General features: G+C 39.4%; 1 protein-coding gene across 1 annotated transcript in view; it reads right to left on the minus strand.

Moving 5' to 3' along the window:
• Positions 1-20,591, minus strand: part of tcf4 (transcription factor 4) — a gene marked incomplete at its 5' end in the record, with an annotated part of 172,686 nt that overhangs the window by 79,459 nt on the left and 72,636 nt on the right. The window contains 1 exon segment of the mRNA XM_084138193.1: positions 5,241-5,299. Coding sequence (XP_083994319.1) covers positions 5,241-5,299 — 59 coding nt within the window.

A 20,591-nucleotide genomic window follows, 5' to 3' on the forward strand; every position in this document is an offset into this window, starting at 1 on the left:
AAATAAAACCAATTTTTTTTTTATTATTTATATTTTATAAAATATATTTTAAAAGACATTTTATTTTTAGGGGTTTTCAGAATTAATGATTAACCCTAATAGGAGCAGCGATAGTAATGACTGCTTTAAACACCACTTTATTCATATTTAATGATTGATGAGGAAGTGTTTAAGGCAAGTTATTATCGTTAACTAAAACTAAATCACACACACACATATTTACACACACACTCACTCACACAAACACACACACACTCTAAATCCTGATTTTGGCAGCGTCTGAGGTTTCAGGATTATCTCTGGTCTTCCCTGAATGTGAGTGTGTGTGTGTGTGTGTGTGTGCCGTGACCCAGAGCGCTGGAAACATCTCCCCTCACTAGTGAGCCTCTGTTTGGAGCGCGACCTCAAGGTCACGTGGGGGTCAAAGGTCAGACCTGTCCGCTCAGGTACGAGGAAACGGTCAGTTCACATCCGACTCCGCACTGACAGCGATGAGAGGAGAGTCGGAGAATAAAACTGAGACGTCTGCAGAAACTCTAATAATAGAGATTTTAAAAGCGATATCGAGAGGATGAAAGAGGCAGACGAGGACCGTCTCACGCTGATATCAGTTTCTGCATGTAATTCACACACACTTCCCAGAATTCCGAGCGACACAGGATTTTAAAGCGTCTGGAACGCTGTCGGATGCGTTACACTGTTCTGTCACTCATCATCCCGACGGTCCGCCTTCCTCTGATGGCTTTGTCTTGTAAACTGTCAGGAGAGATTAATTTCTGAAGACCCGCAAACACAAGCAGTGAGAAAACTTTCCTCAAACTCCCGCTTGCACCAGTCGCATCACTCCATGCTGGATTCATCAGGAGCGTTTCCATGGCTACCATTCCTCTGATGTCAGAGTGAAGCCGGATGTTAAAATACTGAGAGTCTGAAGAGTGAAACTCTGTCAGAACATCCATCTGTGTGTTTGAAGGACCAACGACCTTTGACTTTACTACTCAGCCAGAACAACCTACAAACTGCACAACAACATGCTAATCGACAGAGACGCTAACAGTCATTAGCGGGCCAAGCACACGTTAACAAACACGGCTGGGCATCAGAACAACTGCAACAATGTGCAATTAAAGACATTTTAAAATTATTTTAGGCATAATGGCCGAAAAACTAGTAAAAAGCAGGAAACTTCAGCCACATCATTGAACAACCTAAATTAAATTGAATTAAAACTTAATATATTTGTAGTAAATTTAGTACATATACATATATACACATAAATACATACATACATACATATATATACATACATACATACATACATACATATATATATATACACACATACACACATAAATACATAAAAAATTAATTTAAAATTATATTTTTAAATTATATTTAAAAAAAAATTTTTTACATTCAACAATCTTGTTATATATTGTATTTTTATTTTGTATTTTTATACATAATGCATTTTTTATGCTTCATAATTATATATTTTAATATGTATTTTTATGTTTTAATCAATTTAAAATATCAAATAAATCACCTTTTTAATTAAATCAAATTGAATTAATTGTTTTATATATATATATATATATATATATATTTCATTATATATATTGCAATTTCATATATAATTTATATTTCTTACAATATTTATCATAGAGTAAGTAAATAAAATGCTTTTGGAAGTTGTAAATGAAATGAAAAGGACTATAAATGAACAGTATGAAGTGGTTAAATTGAAACAGGTCTATTTCTTGACGTTGTATCTGGCGTTTGAACATCCATATGTCTCTTCATATAAACATGATGGGCTGGTGAGAGATCGCACACACACACACACACACACACACACACACATATATGTGCTTTAACAGAAGTGTGTTACAGAGGCCATCTGCTAACGGCACCGGATGCAATGCAAACAAACCGCTTGTTTATTTATTTATTCCAACAGCTGCTATTCACTTAAAATATCACTTTTAAAATTTATTTCACATAAAAAGATGCAGAGCAACTACCAGCCCCGGTAATAACTCAACAGTGACTGCTGTAATCACTACTGATCATTACTAACTTTTTCTCTCTTACAAAATATCAGGATCTCAAGAGACTTTTATCAGAGCCTCGATATTTTAATAACTGTGGATGAAGATTAGAAATATTGTAGAGAGCGTGCTCATGCATTTCTAGTCGAACAAATACTTTATTACATATAAATAAACAAGAAAAAAATGTACACTGAATATTTTATTTTAATTATTTAATTAAAATGGCTTTTAAAGACCTGGAAATCACATTTATCAATATTAAATGTCGATTATACTTTAGATTAGGGTCCAATTCTCACTATTATCTAACTAATAACTAGGACTTTTGTCTCAATAAACTCCTAATTAGTGCTTATTAATAGTTAATAAGGTAGTTAAGTTTAGATATTGTAGGATTAAGGGATATAGAATATGTTCATAACAGATACTGTAAAATAACATTTCTTTCAAGCTTTTTGGTTTTCAAGATCTCACTTATCAAACAATATCTTTAATATCTTTCAAATTCTAAAAAAGGTAAATAGATAAACAAAATGGCTCAAATAAAGTGCAGCAGATGCAGTGACTGTGGAAACTTTAACCATTGAAAGGAAACTATGACAAAGATATCGCTTTCCTTGTTCAAACTGATGAATATACAGTATGATTGAGCTGAAGAATGAAAGCTGTATCATATACACTCACCTAAAGTATTATTAGGAACACCATACTAATACTGTGTTTGACCCCCTTTCGCCTTCAGAACTGCCTTAATTATACGTGGCATTGATTCAACAAGGTGCTGAAAGCATTCTTTAGAAATGTTGGCCCATATTGATAGGATAGCATCTTGCAGTTGATGGAGATTTGTGGGATGCACATCCAGGGCACGAAGCTCCCGTTCCACCACATCCCAAAGATGCTCTATTGGGTTGAGATCTGGTGACTGTGGGGGCCATTTTAGTACAGTGAACTCATTGTCATGTTCAAGTAACCAATTTGAAATGATTCGAGCTTTGTGACATGGTGCATTATCCTGCTGGAAGTAGCCATCAGAGGATGGGTACATGGTGGTCATAAAGGGATGGACATGGTCAGAAACAATGCTCAGGTAGGCCGTGGCATTTAAACGATGCCCAATTGGCACTAAGGGGCCTAAAGTGTGCCAAGAAAACATCCCCCACACCATTACACCACCACCACCAGCCTGCACAGTGGTAACAAGGCATGATGGATCCATGTTCTCATTCTGTTTACGCCAAATTCTGACTCTACCATCTGAATGTCTCAACAGAAATCGAGACTCATCAGACCAGGCAACATTTTCCCAGTCTTCAACTGTCCAATTTTGGTGAGCTCGTGCAAATTGTAGCCTCTTTTTCCTGTTTGTAGTGGAGATGAGTGGTACCCGGTGGGGTCTTCTGCTGTTGTAGCCCATCCGCCTCAAGGTTGTGCGTGTTGTGGCTTCAAAAATGCTTTGCTGCATACCTCGGTTGTAACGAGTGGTTATTTCAGTCAAAGTTGCTCTTCTATCAGCCTGAATCAGTCGGCCCATTCTCCTCTGACCTCTAGCATCAACAAGGCATTTTCGCCCACAGGACTGCCGCATACTGGATGTTTTTCCCTTTTCACACCATTCTTTGTAAACCCTAGAAATGGTTGTGCATGAAAATCCCAGTAACTGAGCAGATTGTGAAATACTCAGACCGGCCCGTCTGGCACCAACAACCATGCCACGCTCAAAATTGCTTAAATCACCTTTCTTTCCCATTCTGACATTCAGTTTGGAGTTCAGGAGATTGTCTTGACCAGGACCACACCCCTAAATGCATTGAAGCAACTGCCATGTGATTGGTTGATTAGATAATTGCATTAATGAGAAACTGAACAGGTGTTCCTAATAATCCTTTAGGTGAGTGTACTTGGATATATATGAGCAATATCACACTCATAGCCATGAGAAATGCCTCTATATCTATATTAGACGGACCACAGCGTTGATTTAGTGTGAAACGATTGTTTTATCAATCAAATTAAACACTAATTTCACATACGCTTTTCAAGTACCTTTTCATAAATATATGAGTTTTCAAGTGTTTCCCAGGACTTACATTTCAAAAAGTCTAATTAATTTTAAGCACCTTGTACGAACCCTGTCATAATGCATTAATATAAGCACTAATAAACAGACAATATCCTAGTAATATGCATGATAATAAGCAACTTAGTGAGATCTGGACCCTAAATTAAAGTGTTCCCGAAATGTCAAGGTTTTCCAGTATTTCAGCTGTTTTTCCTGAGAAAGACTCCTGGAGATCTCAAACGTGTCTCAAAAAAAATGTGTTTAGATACAAACTCTGCAGTCGAAATATTCATGCATTTCTCATCAGCCGATCTGATGACAAAAGTGATTCTGTGGTGAAGTAAATGCTACGGATAAACAAATGTCATTTCTACGTGAAAACGTTAGTTCAGACAAGAATTAAAAACAAAAAAAGTAAATCCTATAGTACTCAATTCAAGCTTGTAGAAATGAAAGCGTAAATATCAACGATATAAAATGAAGTAAAACCTACTCAACTTTTCTAATACTGGTGTTCCCATCATGCACTGGGGCATGATTAATTAATAAGGTTGATTTTGGCCTGTTTTCCAGCTGTATTTATACTGTTTTATCATTGCTTTTGTTGTTAGGTTCACTAACTTGCCATTTTGTGACATCTGGAGTTCATTTCTACTCAAAATGACACAAAAACGATATATCGAATGTTACCGTCATTGTGTACCAAAGTATTGAGGTCTCAGTGATCAGGTGGCATGTTAGATACAGTGTATTATTTACTTAGTTTCTTAGTAAAGCATACACTTTAAAAGTGTGGTTTAATTCAATGTTATATTGTTTGAGTAAAAAGTTAATTTGGTTAAATTTACTTAACTCAGTTAAATAGATGTTACTAAGTGGAATTAAATATAATTAAGTAACATTCACTTAATTACTTCAATTAAATGTCAAATGAATGTTAAGTTCAATAGTAAGCAGATTTTACTTGAAGTTGTACAGAGCAGTCGCAGTAAAATTGACTTAAAATGTGTTCAAGTAAATCCTACAAGTTATTTGTTTCAGTGTGTATGAGATGATACCCAGCGTTATTATATCTCCTACATCTGAGACATCTTGAGTTAATGAGCAATTACAGTAACTCTTACCTGACAGCCGTGAACGCCGGAGTCTCGTGCGTAAGAGTACGCCGCTCGCTCCGTTTTACCTGTTTAAAGAGACCAAAGACAGATCATTAGCTCATCCTTCATTACTCCTCCACTCAATCTAAACATTTAAACACTGTTGATCTGGTAATAACGTCCTTTAAACCTGAAAGGACGAGCGACAATGGGCCGAAACCAGTGAGTTCCCACACGGCCAGCTGGCGTGAGCCTCGCAAACACTCAAAGACCTTCCAACATCACAAGCTCGGTTTATCATCGCGAGCGTCGAGTCGGACGCTTTGACCAACAAACGGACGGAATCTGTTTGTGTTAAATGAAAGAATGAAGATGTTTGACTTGTGTTTTTGTTTTACTGATGTCGCGAGAACAAAGAAGCATGAGGGAACGAGACAACTAGCGGCTCGGGCTCCTTTCGATTCAAGCGGGCATGAGAGATCTGGCATTAGCAGAAGAAAGAGACACTCACACACACTCGTCTACAGGCTCTGAGTCTCACACACACTCGTCTACAGCTTCTCAGAGTCTCACACACACTCGTCTACAGGCTCTGAGTCTCACACACACTCGTCTACAGGCTCTGAGTCTCACACACACTCGTCTACAGGCTCTCAGAGTCTCACACACACTCGTCTACAGGCTCTCAGAGTCTCACACACACTCGTCTACAGGCTCTCAGAGTCTCACACACACTCGTCTACAGGCTCTCAGAGTCTCACACACACTCGCCTACAGGCTCTGAGTCTCACACACACTCGTCTACAGCTTCTCAGAGTCTCACACACACTCATCTACAGGCTCTGAGTCTCACACACACTCGTCTACAGGCTCTCAGAGTCTCACACACACTCGTCTACAGGCTCTCAGAGTCTCACACACACTCGTCTACAGGCTCTGAGTCTCACACACACTCGTCTACAGGCTCTCAGAGTCTCACACACACTCTTCTACAGGCTCTGAGTCTCACACACACTCGTCTACAGGCTCTGAGTCTCACACACACTCGTCTACAGGCTCTGAGTCTCACACACACTCGTCTACAGGCTCTCAGTGTCTCACACACACTCGTCTACAGGCTCTGAGTCTCACACACACTCGTCTACAGGCTCTCAGAGTCTCACACACACTCGTCTACAGGCTCTGAGTCTCACACACACTCGTCTACAGGCTCTGAGTCTCACACACACTCGTCTACAGGCTCTCAGTGTCTCACACACACTCGTCTACAGGCTCTCAGAGTCTCACACACACTCGTCTACAGGCTCTGAGTCTCACACACACTCGTCTACAGGCTCTGAGTCTCACACACACTCGTCTACAGGCTCTGAGTCTCACACACACTCGTCTACAGGCTCTGAGTCTCACACACACTCGTCTACAGGCTCTCAGTGTCTCACACACACTCGTCTACAGGCTCTGAGTCTCACACACACTCGTCTACAGGCTCTGAGTCTCACACACACTCGTCTACAGCTTCTCAGAGTCTCACACACACTCGTCTACAGGCTCTCAGAGTCTCACACACACTCGTCTACAGGCTCTCAGAGTCTCACACACACTCGTCTACAGGCTCTCAGAGTCTCACACACACTCGCCTACAGGCTCTGAGTCTCACACACACTCGTCTACAGGCTCTGAGTCTCACACACACTCATCTACAGGCTCTCAGAGTCTTACACACACTCGTCTACAGGCTCTGAGTCTCACACACACTCGTCTACAGGCTCTCAGAGTCTCACACACACTCGTCTACAGGCTCTCAGAGTCTCACACACACTCGCCTACAGGCTCTGAGTCTCACACACACTCGTCTACAGGCTCTGAGTCTCACACACACTCATCTACAGGCTCTCAGAGTCTTACACACACTCGTCTACAGGCTCTGAGTCTCACACACACTCGTCTACAGGCTCTGAGTCTCACACACACTCGTCTACAGGCTCTCAGAGTCTCACACACACTCTTCTACAGGCTCTGAGTCTCACACACACTCATCTACAGGCTCTGAGTCTCACACACACTCGTCTACAGGCTCTGAGTCTCACACACACTCGTCTACAGGCTCTGAGTCTCACACACACTCGTCTACAGGCTCTGAGTCTCACACACACTCATCTACAGGCTCTCAGAGTCTCACACACACTCGTCTACAGGCTCTGAGTCTCACACACACTCGTCTACAGGCTCTGAGTCTCACACACACTCGTCTACAGGCTCTCAGAGTCTCACACACACTCTTCTACAGGCTCTGAGTCTCACACACACTCATCTACAGGCTCTGAGTCTCACACACACTCGTCTACAGGCTCTGAGTCTCACACACACTCGTCTACAGGCTCTGAGTCTCACACACACTCGTCTACAGGCTCTGAGTCTCACACACACTCGTCTACAGGCTCTCAGAGTCTCACACACACTCGTCTACAGGCTCTCGGTGTCTCACACACACTCGTCTACAGGCTCTCAGAGTCTCACACACACTCGTCTACAGGCTCTGAGTCTCACACACACTCGTCTACAGGCTCTGAGTCTCACACACACTCGTCTACAGGCTCTGAGTCTCACACACACTCGTCTACAGGCTCTCAGTGTCTCACACACACTCGTCTACAGGCTCTGAGTCTCACACACACTCGTCTACAGGCTCTGAGTCTCACACACACTCGTCTACAGCTTCTCAGAGTCTCACACACACTCATCTACAGGCTCTGAGTCTCACACACACTCGTCTACAGGCTCTGAGTCTCACACACACTCGTCTACAGGCTCTGAGTCTCACACACACTCGTCTACAGGCTCTCAGAGTCTCACACACACTCGTCTACAGGCTCTGAGTCTCACACACACTCGTCTACAGGCTCTCAGTGTCTCACACACACTCGTCTACAGGCTCTCAGAGTCTCACACACACTCGTCTACAGGCTCTGAGTCTCACACACACTCGTCTACAGGCTCTGAGTCTCACACACACTCGTCTACAGGCTCTGAGTCTCACACACACTCGTCTACAGGCTCTCAGTGTCTCACACACACTCGTCTACAGGCTCTGAGTCTCACACACACTCGTCTACAGGCTCTGAGTCTCACACACACTCGTCTACAGCTTCTCAGAGTCTCACACACACTCGTCTACAGCTTCTCAGAGTCTCACACACACTCGTCTACAGGCTCTCAGAGTCTCACACACACTCGTCTACAGGCTCTCAGAGTCTCACACACACTCGTCTACAGCTTCTCAGAGTCTCACACACACTCGTCTACAGGCTCTGAGTCTCACACACACTCGTCTACAGGCTCTCAGTGTCTCACACACACTCGTCTACAGGCTCTGAGTCTCACACACACTCGTCTACAGCTTCTCAGAGTCTCACACACACTCGTCTACAGCTTCTCAGAGTCTCACACACACTCGTCTACAGGCTCTCAGAGTCTCACACACACTCGTCTACAGGCTCTGAGTCTCACACACACTCGTCTACAGGCTGGTGATTATATATAGAAACACGCTTGAGTGAGTCCTGCCTTTAGATGCACTGGGACGGGCAGGAGCGCAGCCAAACACACACACACAAAATAAAGCGTAAACATCCTGGTGATTTTGGTCATTTAAAGGTTATTTTGCATCGTGTTACAAGATACAGACTATTGTTACAGACCAAAAACACAACAACTGAGCGCGCACACACACACTCACCACTCACTTACACACACACACACACACACATACACACTCACACAAACACACACACACACACACACACACACTCACCTCTCACACACTAACACACACACTCACTTACACTCACTTAAACACACACACACTACATATTGTTAAAGTCATGTGACCTCCTCCAGTCATGATGAAATGAGCTGAATCACAGAAGCTGATGTTCTCCTGATGTACAGACTAACCTGAGCCGTCCGTCACGCTCTTCAAACCAACAGCCAATGGCAACAACTGCCATTCATTACATAAATGCAACACAGTAACTATATAGTAAAACAAAAATCATCCTACAGTCAATAACTCGAAAATCATCATCAATTCAGATGAAAATCAACAAAAACAACACTGACATTTATATGAGCTCTCAGTAAATTAACCATGTAGAGTAAAACAAAGTACATATTACCATCATTATAATAATAACAGTTTTATGTCAAAAGCCCATTTGAATAAAGACAATAAAGCTATTTACTGCTAACTTTCAAACACCTAAAGTTCTACTTTCTCTCAAAATAAATCTACCAAACAAAAACATCCTCCAGTCATAATAACTCTAAAATCATCATAAATGAATATGAAAATCTCAGCTGTTTTTTTCTAGACTTTTTATGTGTCAACAGCCCATCTATAAACTCACTTTATCTCTCTCTCTCTCTCTCACACACACTCTCTCTCTCTCTCTCTCTCTCTCTCTCTCACTCTCTCTCTCTCACACACACTCTCTCTCTCTCTCTCTCTCTCACTCTCTCTCTCTCTCTCTCTCTCTCTCACACACTCATTCTCTCTCTCTCACACTCACACACACAGGAATCATTGTCCTCTGTTCTAATCTGAACATTATCCAGGTGGCGTCCCAGAACATGTTGAGTCCTCAAAGGTCAAACAAGAGGTCAACCGCAACCACATGCATGACCTGCGTCCAAACACACAACAAACCCTTCAGCATTCGTCTGAATCATCATGATGCAGAACACATGAAGAACGATTTCACACACACAAACGTGGACGAAATCATCACGCTCGGAGAAATAAATCTCTTGTTGTTCGGGACGTTCAACAGTTTCCCAGAACAGTGGTTGTGTTTCCTCTGAGTGCTGTGCTTTTGCTGGATTCAGAAAAACATCTTTCTAAATCCTGCTAATCCACAGGACCGTAAATCTGGAAGTGGGAATGAAATCCGGAAGAGAGCTGGAATAAGACAGGAATGCCACAGACGGAACATCACTCCGGAAACACACACACACACGCACACACACATTGAGCACAGATGCTCACGCTCTTTCTGTGTTTGCTGTTACTTTAGTTTATTCTTCAGCTTGTTCCAGATTTAAAACCTTTTTCAAATCAAAATTCAATTCTTTTTTCTTTTCTTTTTTATGGAATATCACAGTGTTTAAATGATTTATCGGTCCACATTTATTCTTCCAGAAGCGTTTCACTCAGATGTAAATCACAATAGGGAAGACTAGCACAACTTCAGCTTCATCCCGACAAAAAAATAAATACCATATGTCCATATAAAACAAATCCATACAATCTTAAAACAAAATGTATGTCAGATTCTTTTATTTAAAGGCAAGACGCTACAGGTGAATAGGGTCTACATGTAATATAAGTCTGAGTGTCCCCAGAATGTGTGTGTGAAGTTTCAGCTCAACATATCACAGATCATTTATTCCATGTTGTAAATGCCCATTTTTGAGTGGAAGGGAAAACATGCTGTTTTCGTGCATGTCTCTTTAAATGCAAATGAGCTGTGGAGTCCCCGCCCCCTATCCAGGAGAGGGCGGAGCCTGTACAGCTCGTGCCTCTGATAATCTGCCAAAAACTAAAACATCTCTTTGGTTTTGATTATCACCTCTATCGCGCCACGCTCACGGGTCATTGCAGTTCTTCATCTCCATGAGAGTTTATTATCTGCATGTTTTATAGTCATATCAGTCTAAACTTCTGACTTATGGTTTTCTGAGCACACACACCCGAATCATGCGCACAGAAAGCTGGAAGTCAGACGGAGCGTCCCGTGAGTATTAAACTCAGTTCTCTTTCACGTCTTATTGTGCTTAAACTGACAAATACACACAAGGTTATGTCAAAAACACACAAAGTTCACATACACACAGTCGGTTATGTCAGCAGCAGGGAAAGAAATCGCATGTGTATATTAGATCTGTGTATTAAAGTGAGAGCAGCAGTAGCTAGTGCTGTATATGCTGTTAATATGAATCAAAAACAAAAGAAAATGACTGAATAACTTTAGCAGCTTTAATAAGAATACATTTATTACTTGAATGCTCTGGCGAGGAGATAAACATGGCGGAGTGTGTACAGCTCACTCAGGGGGCGGAGCTTAGCGAATAGCGAATAGGATAGCGAATTAGCGAATAGGGCGGAGTCTGTCAGCAGTCATGGGCGGAGCCTAAGCATATGTGATGTCACAGTGGAAAACATTCCTGAACGGCTCATTCTGAGACACCGTTTCAGGTTTATGGGGAAAATAACAAACGGAACGGATGGAGTTTTACCACAATAGTGTGGTTGTGTACACACACTGCGGACACACAAATATGTTCAAAAACAATATAAAAGTGAATTTTTCATAATAGGTTCCCTTTAAGGCAACTGTTTTGAATGAAAAATGTTATAATGTTGTTTAAATATGCAAATTAGGCATTATCTAATCAAATACATACTAATTTGCATACATTTCCACAACAGAAGTCTGAACACACACCAGATTGAAAATTCTTGTTTGATTTTGACATACTAGAGTTAAAGGAGTTTACAGAGGGGGGAAATGAATCAGAAAATACTGTCAGAACAGACATTTTCATCATGTTATTAGGAATGAAATGTTCTAAAACTGTAAAGATTGGCGTATGTAAAGCGGAGATTTCTGCCTTTAAAGATACGGACTGACGTGAAATCTACAGACGCAAAGATAATGTGTGACAAACAAACACTTAAAAGTGCATTTTGGATGTTTTCTTTCCACTAGTCTGAACTATGACAGCAACATGTCAATCAAAATCAGCAAAACTGCAAGTTAGTCTGACAAACCTTGACCTTATTTGCACCAATAAATCAATACATACGAATCAAATTGAATGAATTCCTGTACGTCCGTCCTTACACATTGATAATTAAAACTTTTGCTATACTTTCCAAGCCCTCTGGTTTTAAAGATCATGGACGTTTCTCACGCTCCCTCATTAGTTCACGTCTGTGTTTCTGCGCTGATATTATAAGGCTAATAATACGTCTTTGCTCTGATCTCTGACTCTGAGTCACGCTGAAGTTTCTCTGTGGTTTTGACAGGCTATGAGGGTGTTTTCAGCACACGCATGACAGCCCCTCATTACACGCGCCCCGTGAATAACTGCTTTTGTTATGGATAATAACTGGCTCATAATCATCAGCTAGTCAAAGGCAAACCCGCTCTGACTCATCGACACCGCAGATTATGGATTATATTGCGCTGGACCAGCTGCGAATCATCGCCGCCATGAGCGAAACACAGACGTCATACGTTTTCCTCGGGAAAAACTGCTGAGAAGCGCAAACAAGCTATTTTGCTGCTTTGGGTTTCATTGCGCTAATAAATCGCGTTGACAAAATGAAGATTACGTTCAATCTATCACGTCCGAGCCAGAAAACACACGACCACTGGCACATATTCAGCAGAAAACAACAACATTGATTTGCATTCAGAAGTGATTATTACGACACAAAGCGGAGCGATCGAGACCAGAGCGAGATCAAGCAGGTAGAATTAACACAGAAACAGGCCGTTATCAGCAGTCTCTCCAACACACACACACACACACACACATGCCAGATTCATCCTTGCCAGGGTGTTTAGGGGGGCAGGGTTGAGAGAAAGAGAGACAAAGAGAGAGAGGGAGAGACAGGATAAAAAATGTGCTTAACCTTCTGAAACAGTTCATCAAAAAAGCGACATGCGATCGACAGGACGGGAACGTCACACAGATGCTCCGTCACTTCACACACACACACACACACACACACACACACACACACACACACACGCTACAACCTCAGAGCTTCAATAAAAACACATTCTGTCAGCTTACAGTCTGAAAAACTGCTTTTGTGGGGAAATATTGTTGTTCATCTGATGTGTGATTATCAGTTTAGTCAATTTATAATTCTGACAAACTAAAAAAACACTCTGATTGAAACATTGAAATATGTATAAATTATAAATATGGTGTGTTGAAGGAAAAAATATGCTGTTACGATTTAAAATAATATTTTTTTTTCTTTTCGTTTTATTATATTTTATATTTTACTAGAAATACACATTTGTACAGACGCAAATAAACTTCATGTTTTAAATTTATGTAGTCATAAATAAAAACTAAAATGACTCGAAAGGTCAAAGGTCAAGATCTATACTGCCGTTCAAACGTTTGGAGTTGATACGATTTTTGAAAGAAGTTTATATGACCAAAAACACAGTAAAATTTTGAAATATTATTATAATGTAAATCAGCTGTTTTCTATGTGAATATATAGTAAAGTGTAATTTATTCCTGTGATCAAAGCTGAATTTTCAGCATCATTACTCTTAGAAATCATTCTGATATGATGATTTGATGCTCATTTCTGATTATTATCAATGTTGAAAACAGTTTTATATTTTTGTGGAATTCTTCAATGAACAAAAAAGTTCAAAAGAAATGCATTTATTTGTAACTTTCGTGTCCACATCTGAAGGGAAACGAGTGGTTACTGTACAGAGACGATATCACATCACACACACACACACACACACGAGCTGAAGAAACTGAAACTGTTAAACCTCATTGAGGTTGTCCTGGGGAAAAGAGACTGGATCCGGATCTGTAGTTGGGAAAACCGCAGGAAGAGACGGCGGATGCTGAGGGTCGCTCATAATGAACAATAATTTGGAAATGATGTCTCTTGACAGGCAATTTCTAGGAGGAAATTAAGCTACACAATGTTTTGCTCTCCCCGTCCCGACGCGGGAAACAAATATGGATTTTCTCCAGCATGGCAGGGCTCTTCCTCGGGATTAATCCTGTTTGATGCTCACGTTTCTCTCGCCCTTCATCACAGCACATACACACATACACCCGAGCCACGGGTGACTTTACTGCACTCAGAAACACTGCAAGATCCTGACTGACAGCGCTGACAACACAACACACACATTTGACGTGCGGAAATCATACGCATGCATATTAATGCTTTTGTTTAGGCCAAAATCAAGGACAAATAATTAGTCTCAAAGTGCAAAACAACATCATATAAATTAAATGAATTAATAAAATAATTCTGTATATAAGCTTTGCTTCTGTAGATGATTTTATGTGTGTGTGTGTGTGTGTGTGTGTGTGTGTGTATACATAAATGATTCTGATATTATGTAATACAATTACTAATAGCAAAACATCCTAAAAGAGGAGAAAATAACTAATTAAACCTAGAAGTAGTTTGAGATGCACATGAAGTGAGATCTTCTCTTATAATCGTCATAAAGCCGCGTACAGTGTGTGTGTGCCGCTGAGAGCAGGTGCAGAAACACACACATTTACTGCGGAGAGAAAGACAGATTCGTGTTGCTTTCCTAAGCGCTGACGGTCTCGGCTGGGTTTCCACTAACTAATAATGTCTGACAGCTAATCTAAATATTCCTGGAGTCTCAGTTATACACCTATGAGAGATGTCAGATATTAAATCAATATCTGTGTCTTAAACAACACCTTACAGTGGAGATAATGAACAAATAAAACACAACGAGATCGGCATGGACAAGAGGATATTTCTATTTCACACAAAACAAAGAGTTTTTGTAAATAATATAAATGTGTGTTTGTATATATACAGATTTAGAATTAGAAAATAGATTTATTCTCTATATACAATGTATATATATATATATATATATATATATATATATACACACATACACACACACACTCATACACATAGGTAATATACAATATTATATAAAAATATATAAAATTAAATAAAAAAATGGAATTAATCAAATAAGTGAAGTATATAAACACACACACACACACACACAATAATAATAATAAATAAATATACAGTATATATAAAAAGTGTGTACATATCTAATAGAATTAGATTTAGAATTAGAAAATAGAATTAATCTCTCTCCCTCTATATATATATATATATATATATACACACACACACACACACATATATTCATACACATAGATAATATACCATATTATATAAAAATATTATAGAGTAAAACTAGAAAATAGAATTAATCAAATAAGCTTATATATATATATATATATATATATATAAATGAATTACACAATAATATAAAGTACAATAATAATAATTTTGTATATATATATGTATGTGTGTGTGTATAAATAACGTAAAAATGTATAAAATAGAATTAATTTAAAAAATATATATAAAATAAAATTAGAAAATAGAAATAATCAAATACATATATATATACATATACATACATATATATATATATATATATATATATATATATATATATATATATAAAGTTATGGTATATAGTATATATAGCTTAGTAAAACATCTAATTTCGAAATGGTTCAAAATATGTAATCCGCACATTTACCGAACCAGTTTTAACTATAAAGGAAATGTTCCTGTGTCCAGTCATGTGTCTTTCTGTCTCTGGGTCAAATGATAAATAAAGTACAATATATAATTAGCATCAGGTTCTGTTGTTTTTATAATTATTTAGTTTTATTCCCTTGCATGTACAGTACATATATAGGTCAGTCAGAAGAGGACGACGCGTACGATAGGCCGGGTTATTTTCTGAGTGTTGTTTATGTCTGATTCCAGTGGGTTGAAGAGCCGAGGATTTCCAAAACACATTTAGCGGCTCATCGGCTTAAAATAGTTTCGGCGAGGGTTTGACGAGGAAAAGGTAGAGCGTTTCGGATGTCGAGTCGGAGAGCTGCGGCGTCTCTGATAGAATTATGAAAGTGAATCTGGCACACGGGCGACCGAGAGAGCGAGCGAGCGAGAGAGAGAGAGAGAGAGAGAGAGAGAGAGAGAAAGAGAGCCCTGATTGGTCAAGGTCGAGGTTCGGGGGTTGGACGTGCCACTGTGTTCTCATGCCAAGTTCATCTTTAAAGAAGCGCTCAAAGAGCTTTTCATGTGTCAAAGCCAAAACTTACACACACTCGTTCGGTCTCAAACACACCGGTTATTATCAGATAGCGAAAGTGCTGGGAGTGGGAGTGGGAATGTTTAAACCTGCTCGAACCTCACATGATTAAATGTGTCTTCACGTCCATTCGAGATGATGATTTAAAGGGGGTCCGTGAGGGGGAAGGGGTGTGTGTGTGTGTGTGTGGACATGAATCACTCGCTACACACACAGTTTCCATGACATCATGGGCACCGGGCCAGTGTGAGAGGTACAGAAGGAGACGGCTCGATCCACGGGGAGCTGGCGGCACAAACAACACATGCACAACACCACAAAAACAATCGCAAAGCTCTTTATGCCACATCAGAAATTAATTTTACGCGAGTCGCCGTCAGCGCGACCCTGCTAGCGCCGAGATTTTGGCATCCTGCATTCCCCCCCCCGAAGAATGGCATTAAAATTGTGCCGAGCCGAAGTTCTTTTCAGAACGCTTGATTGCATTCTAGACTGAGACCCGCGATAGACGTCCCGTACGCTGATCAATATAATCACCAAACCCCAAAACATCCCGGGAGCCGCTTGGCACACACACACACACACACACACCTGAGTTTGGTGGCGTTCAGGGGTTGCGTCGCTTTGAATACGTTTGGCATTTTGGCACGTTAAAATGAACCCCGGCCGCCGTTACAGTCCTGGCTTTGGTTATACAGCGTCTGGTTGAGGAGAAGCGGCACAGTTCTTTAGCTGGCTCTGGTGTTAGTGTGTGTAAATCTCAGATTCAACATCAGCAGCGCTGCTTCAGGACCGAGGACATCTGTGGATGTTAGTTCGTCTAGCTGTGATGAATAAACCAACACAGACCAGCAAATCTATACATTTATTTATATTAATATAAATAATGAATTGCATGTATTGCATGTATAAATTAATTGTAATTTAAGTAATTAACACAATATTAATATAAAAATGTAACACTTATCTATCTATACATTTATGTATATTAATAATTAGTTGCTTATATATATTTTTCTAAACAAACTTACATTTATGAAGTAAATAACAAATAATTGTGAAATTAAAAAAAATTATGTAACATATTTACTAACATATATATATATATATATATATATATATATATATATATATATATATATATATATAAACATTTCATATATATATTATTTATCTAAATTGAATGCACATTATATATTAAATTTCGCATATATGCAATTATTTGCATTAATATATAAAATAGAATATATTAAATTACATATATATGCAAATTTAATGATAATGATAATATATATATATATATATATATATATATATATATATATACACACACACAATTATTTATACATACAATTATTCATTATTTATATATACAATTAGAATACATACATTATTTGTATTAATATAAATATATTTATGTACATTATTTATATACATTTAATTTAAATATTATATATATATATATATATATATATATATATATATATATATATACATACATACATACATACATACACATTATATATATTTTTATATTTTTTATTTTAATTGAATTGTATTCATTATTTTTTATATTAATATAAATACATTTATATAAATGTATTGCAAATATTATTCATTTATATATAATTTAATAAATATATACACAATTATTTATATTAAAATAAATATATTAATGTATGTTTTTTATATATATTTATATACATTTAATGCAGATATGATTATCCATGTATACACACGCTCACTCTCTCACACACACACTTGCTGACAGCGTTTTCAGTATGTACCAGAAGTAGTGTGTGCACAGGAGAGGGACGAGCTCGAGATTCTCCAGTATTGCTGTCAGTGCTTCAGTAAATCTCATAATCAACATCAGCAGCGCCGCTTCTTCCCTCGCCCGCTCGCTTTTGTCTCCTTCTTCTTGAGTCTTTTGTTTTAACATACAAACCAAGACAAAGACAAAGCTGCGTTTTTCTAGTTCCTCTTTGTTTGGCGAAGGATTTGTTGCGTGATTCCACAACATCTGACACACAATAAGGACGCGTGCGGCGTACGAGGCTTTCGGCGCGTTTTGTCAAGTCTAAAAAGCGAAACAATGTTCTCCATTGTATTTATATGCGGAATAAAACACAAAAACCAAAGCGGCGGTAGGGATTACGTGTGAATCCCGACAATAAAATACATCACAGATCACAACACATTTTATCCGAACAATGAACAAAGGAACGTCTCACTAAAGCTCGCCATCTTACTTTGTGCAAAAGAGCGCTTAGATGGTCTTAACATCCACATCTGTACCGTATGAGAAACACACACAGAAAGGGATCCGTGCCAAATGGGAACGTTCGACAGGGCTTAGCCGGGAACTGCGATAACTCAACATTTGCATGTGTTTATGAGGGGAAAGCCGCTGTTCGCCTCGAGTCGAGCGCACAGGTCGAGAGCTGTTCCTCTTCTTCAGAAAGAGCATCCAGTTTAACCAGCGTTAAACACTCCTGACAGAAGGAGAAACACAGATCATCTCGCAGAACAACATTTACTTCTCCATTTGAGTGTCACCTGTTTTTTGTTCTGTTTGTTCTCGAGGAACGGGATCTTGTGTTTAAGCACACAGAGGTCAAACACCGTATTGAGATGTGATCTGGACGCTGTACATTAAACCAAATAAAAATGCTTTGATTAGACGAGTTATAAAAGGAAATCATAGCTTGTTTGATGGACTTAAGCTAATAAAAAAAATGTCCTTTTCAATTTATTTTTAGTGATCTCACTGGAAAATAAAATATATAGTCCAGTTCAGAAACGTATCCTGATCGTTACGGCATGAATTAATAAAAAATCATTTTCAGAAGCGCTGATGAACTGACTGACACACACGACTCTTGCTTTCCTCAACTATTCTGAAGGAAGCAAGATTGATTTATTAATTGACTGATTGAATAATTCAACACTTATTGGCAGGTGAAATGTCTGAGTTTGATGCTTTCACACCTGTGACGGTCTGAACATCGTGAATGTAGATATATGTGAAATCAGATTTGTGGAGTTTTGTGGATATTAGATAGATAGATAGATAGATAGATAGATAGATAGATAGATAGATAGATAGATAGATCGATAGATAGAGGAAGAGGTGAAAGATGTCAGAGAGACATTGAGAGACAGACAGGCGTCTCACTGATGATGATGATGATGATGATGAAGATGCGTCTGTCACTCTCTCACTCACTCAATTACATTCATGTACATCTCTCTCTTTCTCACTCACTCACTCACTCTCTCTCACATTCTTGTACATCTCTCACTCTCTCACTCACTCTCTCACATTCTTGTACATCTCTCTCTTTCTCACTCACTCACTCACTCTCTCTCACATTCTTGTACATCTCACTCTCTCTCTCTCACATTCTTGTACATCTCACTCTCTCACTCACTCTCTCACATTCTTGTACATATCTCTCTCTCTCTCACTCACTCACTCACTCTCTCTCACATTCTTGTACATCTCACTCTCTCTCTCTCACATTCTTGTACATCTCACTCTCTCACTCACTCTCTCACATTCTTGTACATATCTCTCTCTCTCTCACTCACTCACTCTCTCACATTCTTGTACATCTCTCACTCACTCTCTCACATTCTTGTACATATCTCTCTCTCTCTCACTCACTCACTCACACACTCACTCTCTCTCTCTCTCACTCACATTCTTGTACATCTCTCACTCACTCTCTCACATTCTTGTACATATCTCTCTCTCTCTCACTCACTCACTCACTCACACACTCACTCTCTCACTCACATTCTTGTACATCTCTCACTCACTCACTCACTCACTCACTCTCTCTCTCTCTCTCTCACTCACATTCGTGTACATCTCTCACTCACTCTCTCACATTCTTGTACACATCTCTCTCTCTCTCTCTCTCTCTCACTCACTCACTCTCTCTCACATTCTTGTACATCTCTCACTCACTCACTCACTCACTCTCTCACTCACTCACTCACATTCTTGTACATCTCTCACTCACTCACTCACTCACTATCTTGTGCATCTACTGTATCTTTGTGAGGAAATTCACAATGTATTGTGACAATACACAATGATACCTCTAGCTCCTTAACCAAACCTGCCTATCACAACTAACTGCCTAACCCGAACACTTACCCTAAACCTGCCCATCACAACTAATTGCCCAACCCGAACACTTACCCTAAACCTGCCCATCACAACTAACTGCCCAACCCGAACACTTACCCTAAACCTGCCCATCACAACTAACTGCCTAACCAGAACACTTACCCTAAACCTGCCTATCACAACTAACTGCCTAACCAGAACACTTACCCTAAACCTGCCCATCACAACTAACTGCCAAACCAGAACACTTACCCTAAACCTGCCCATCACAACTAACTG

This window comes from Abramis brama, assembly GCF_963993115.1.
Source record: "Abramis brama genome assembly, chromosome: 15".
Taxonomy (NCBI): domain Eukaryota; kingdom Metazoa; phylum Chordata; class Actinopteri; order Cypriniformes; family Leuciscidae; genus Abramis; species Abramis brama.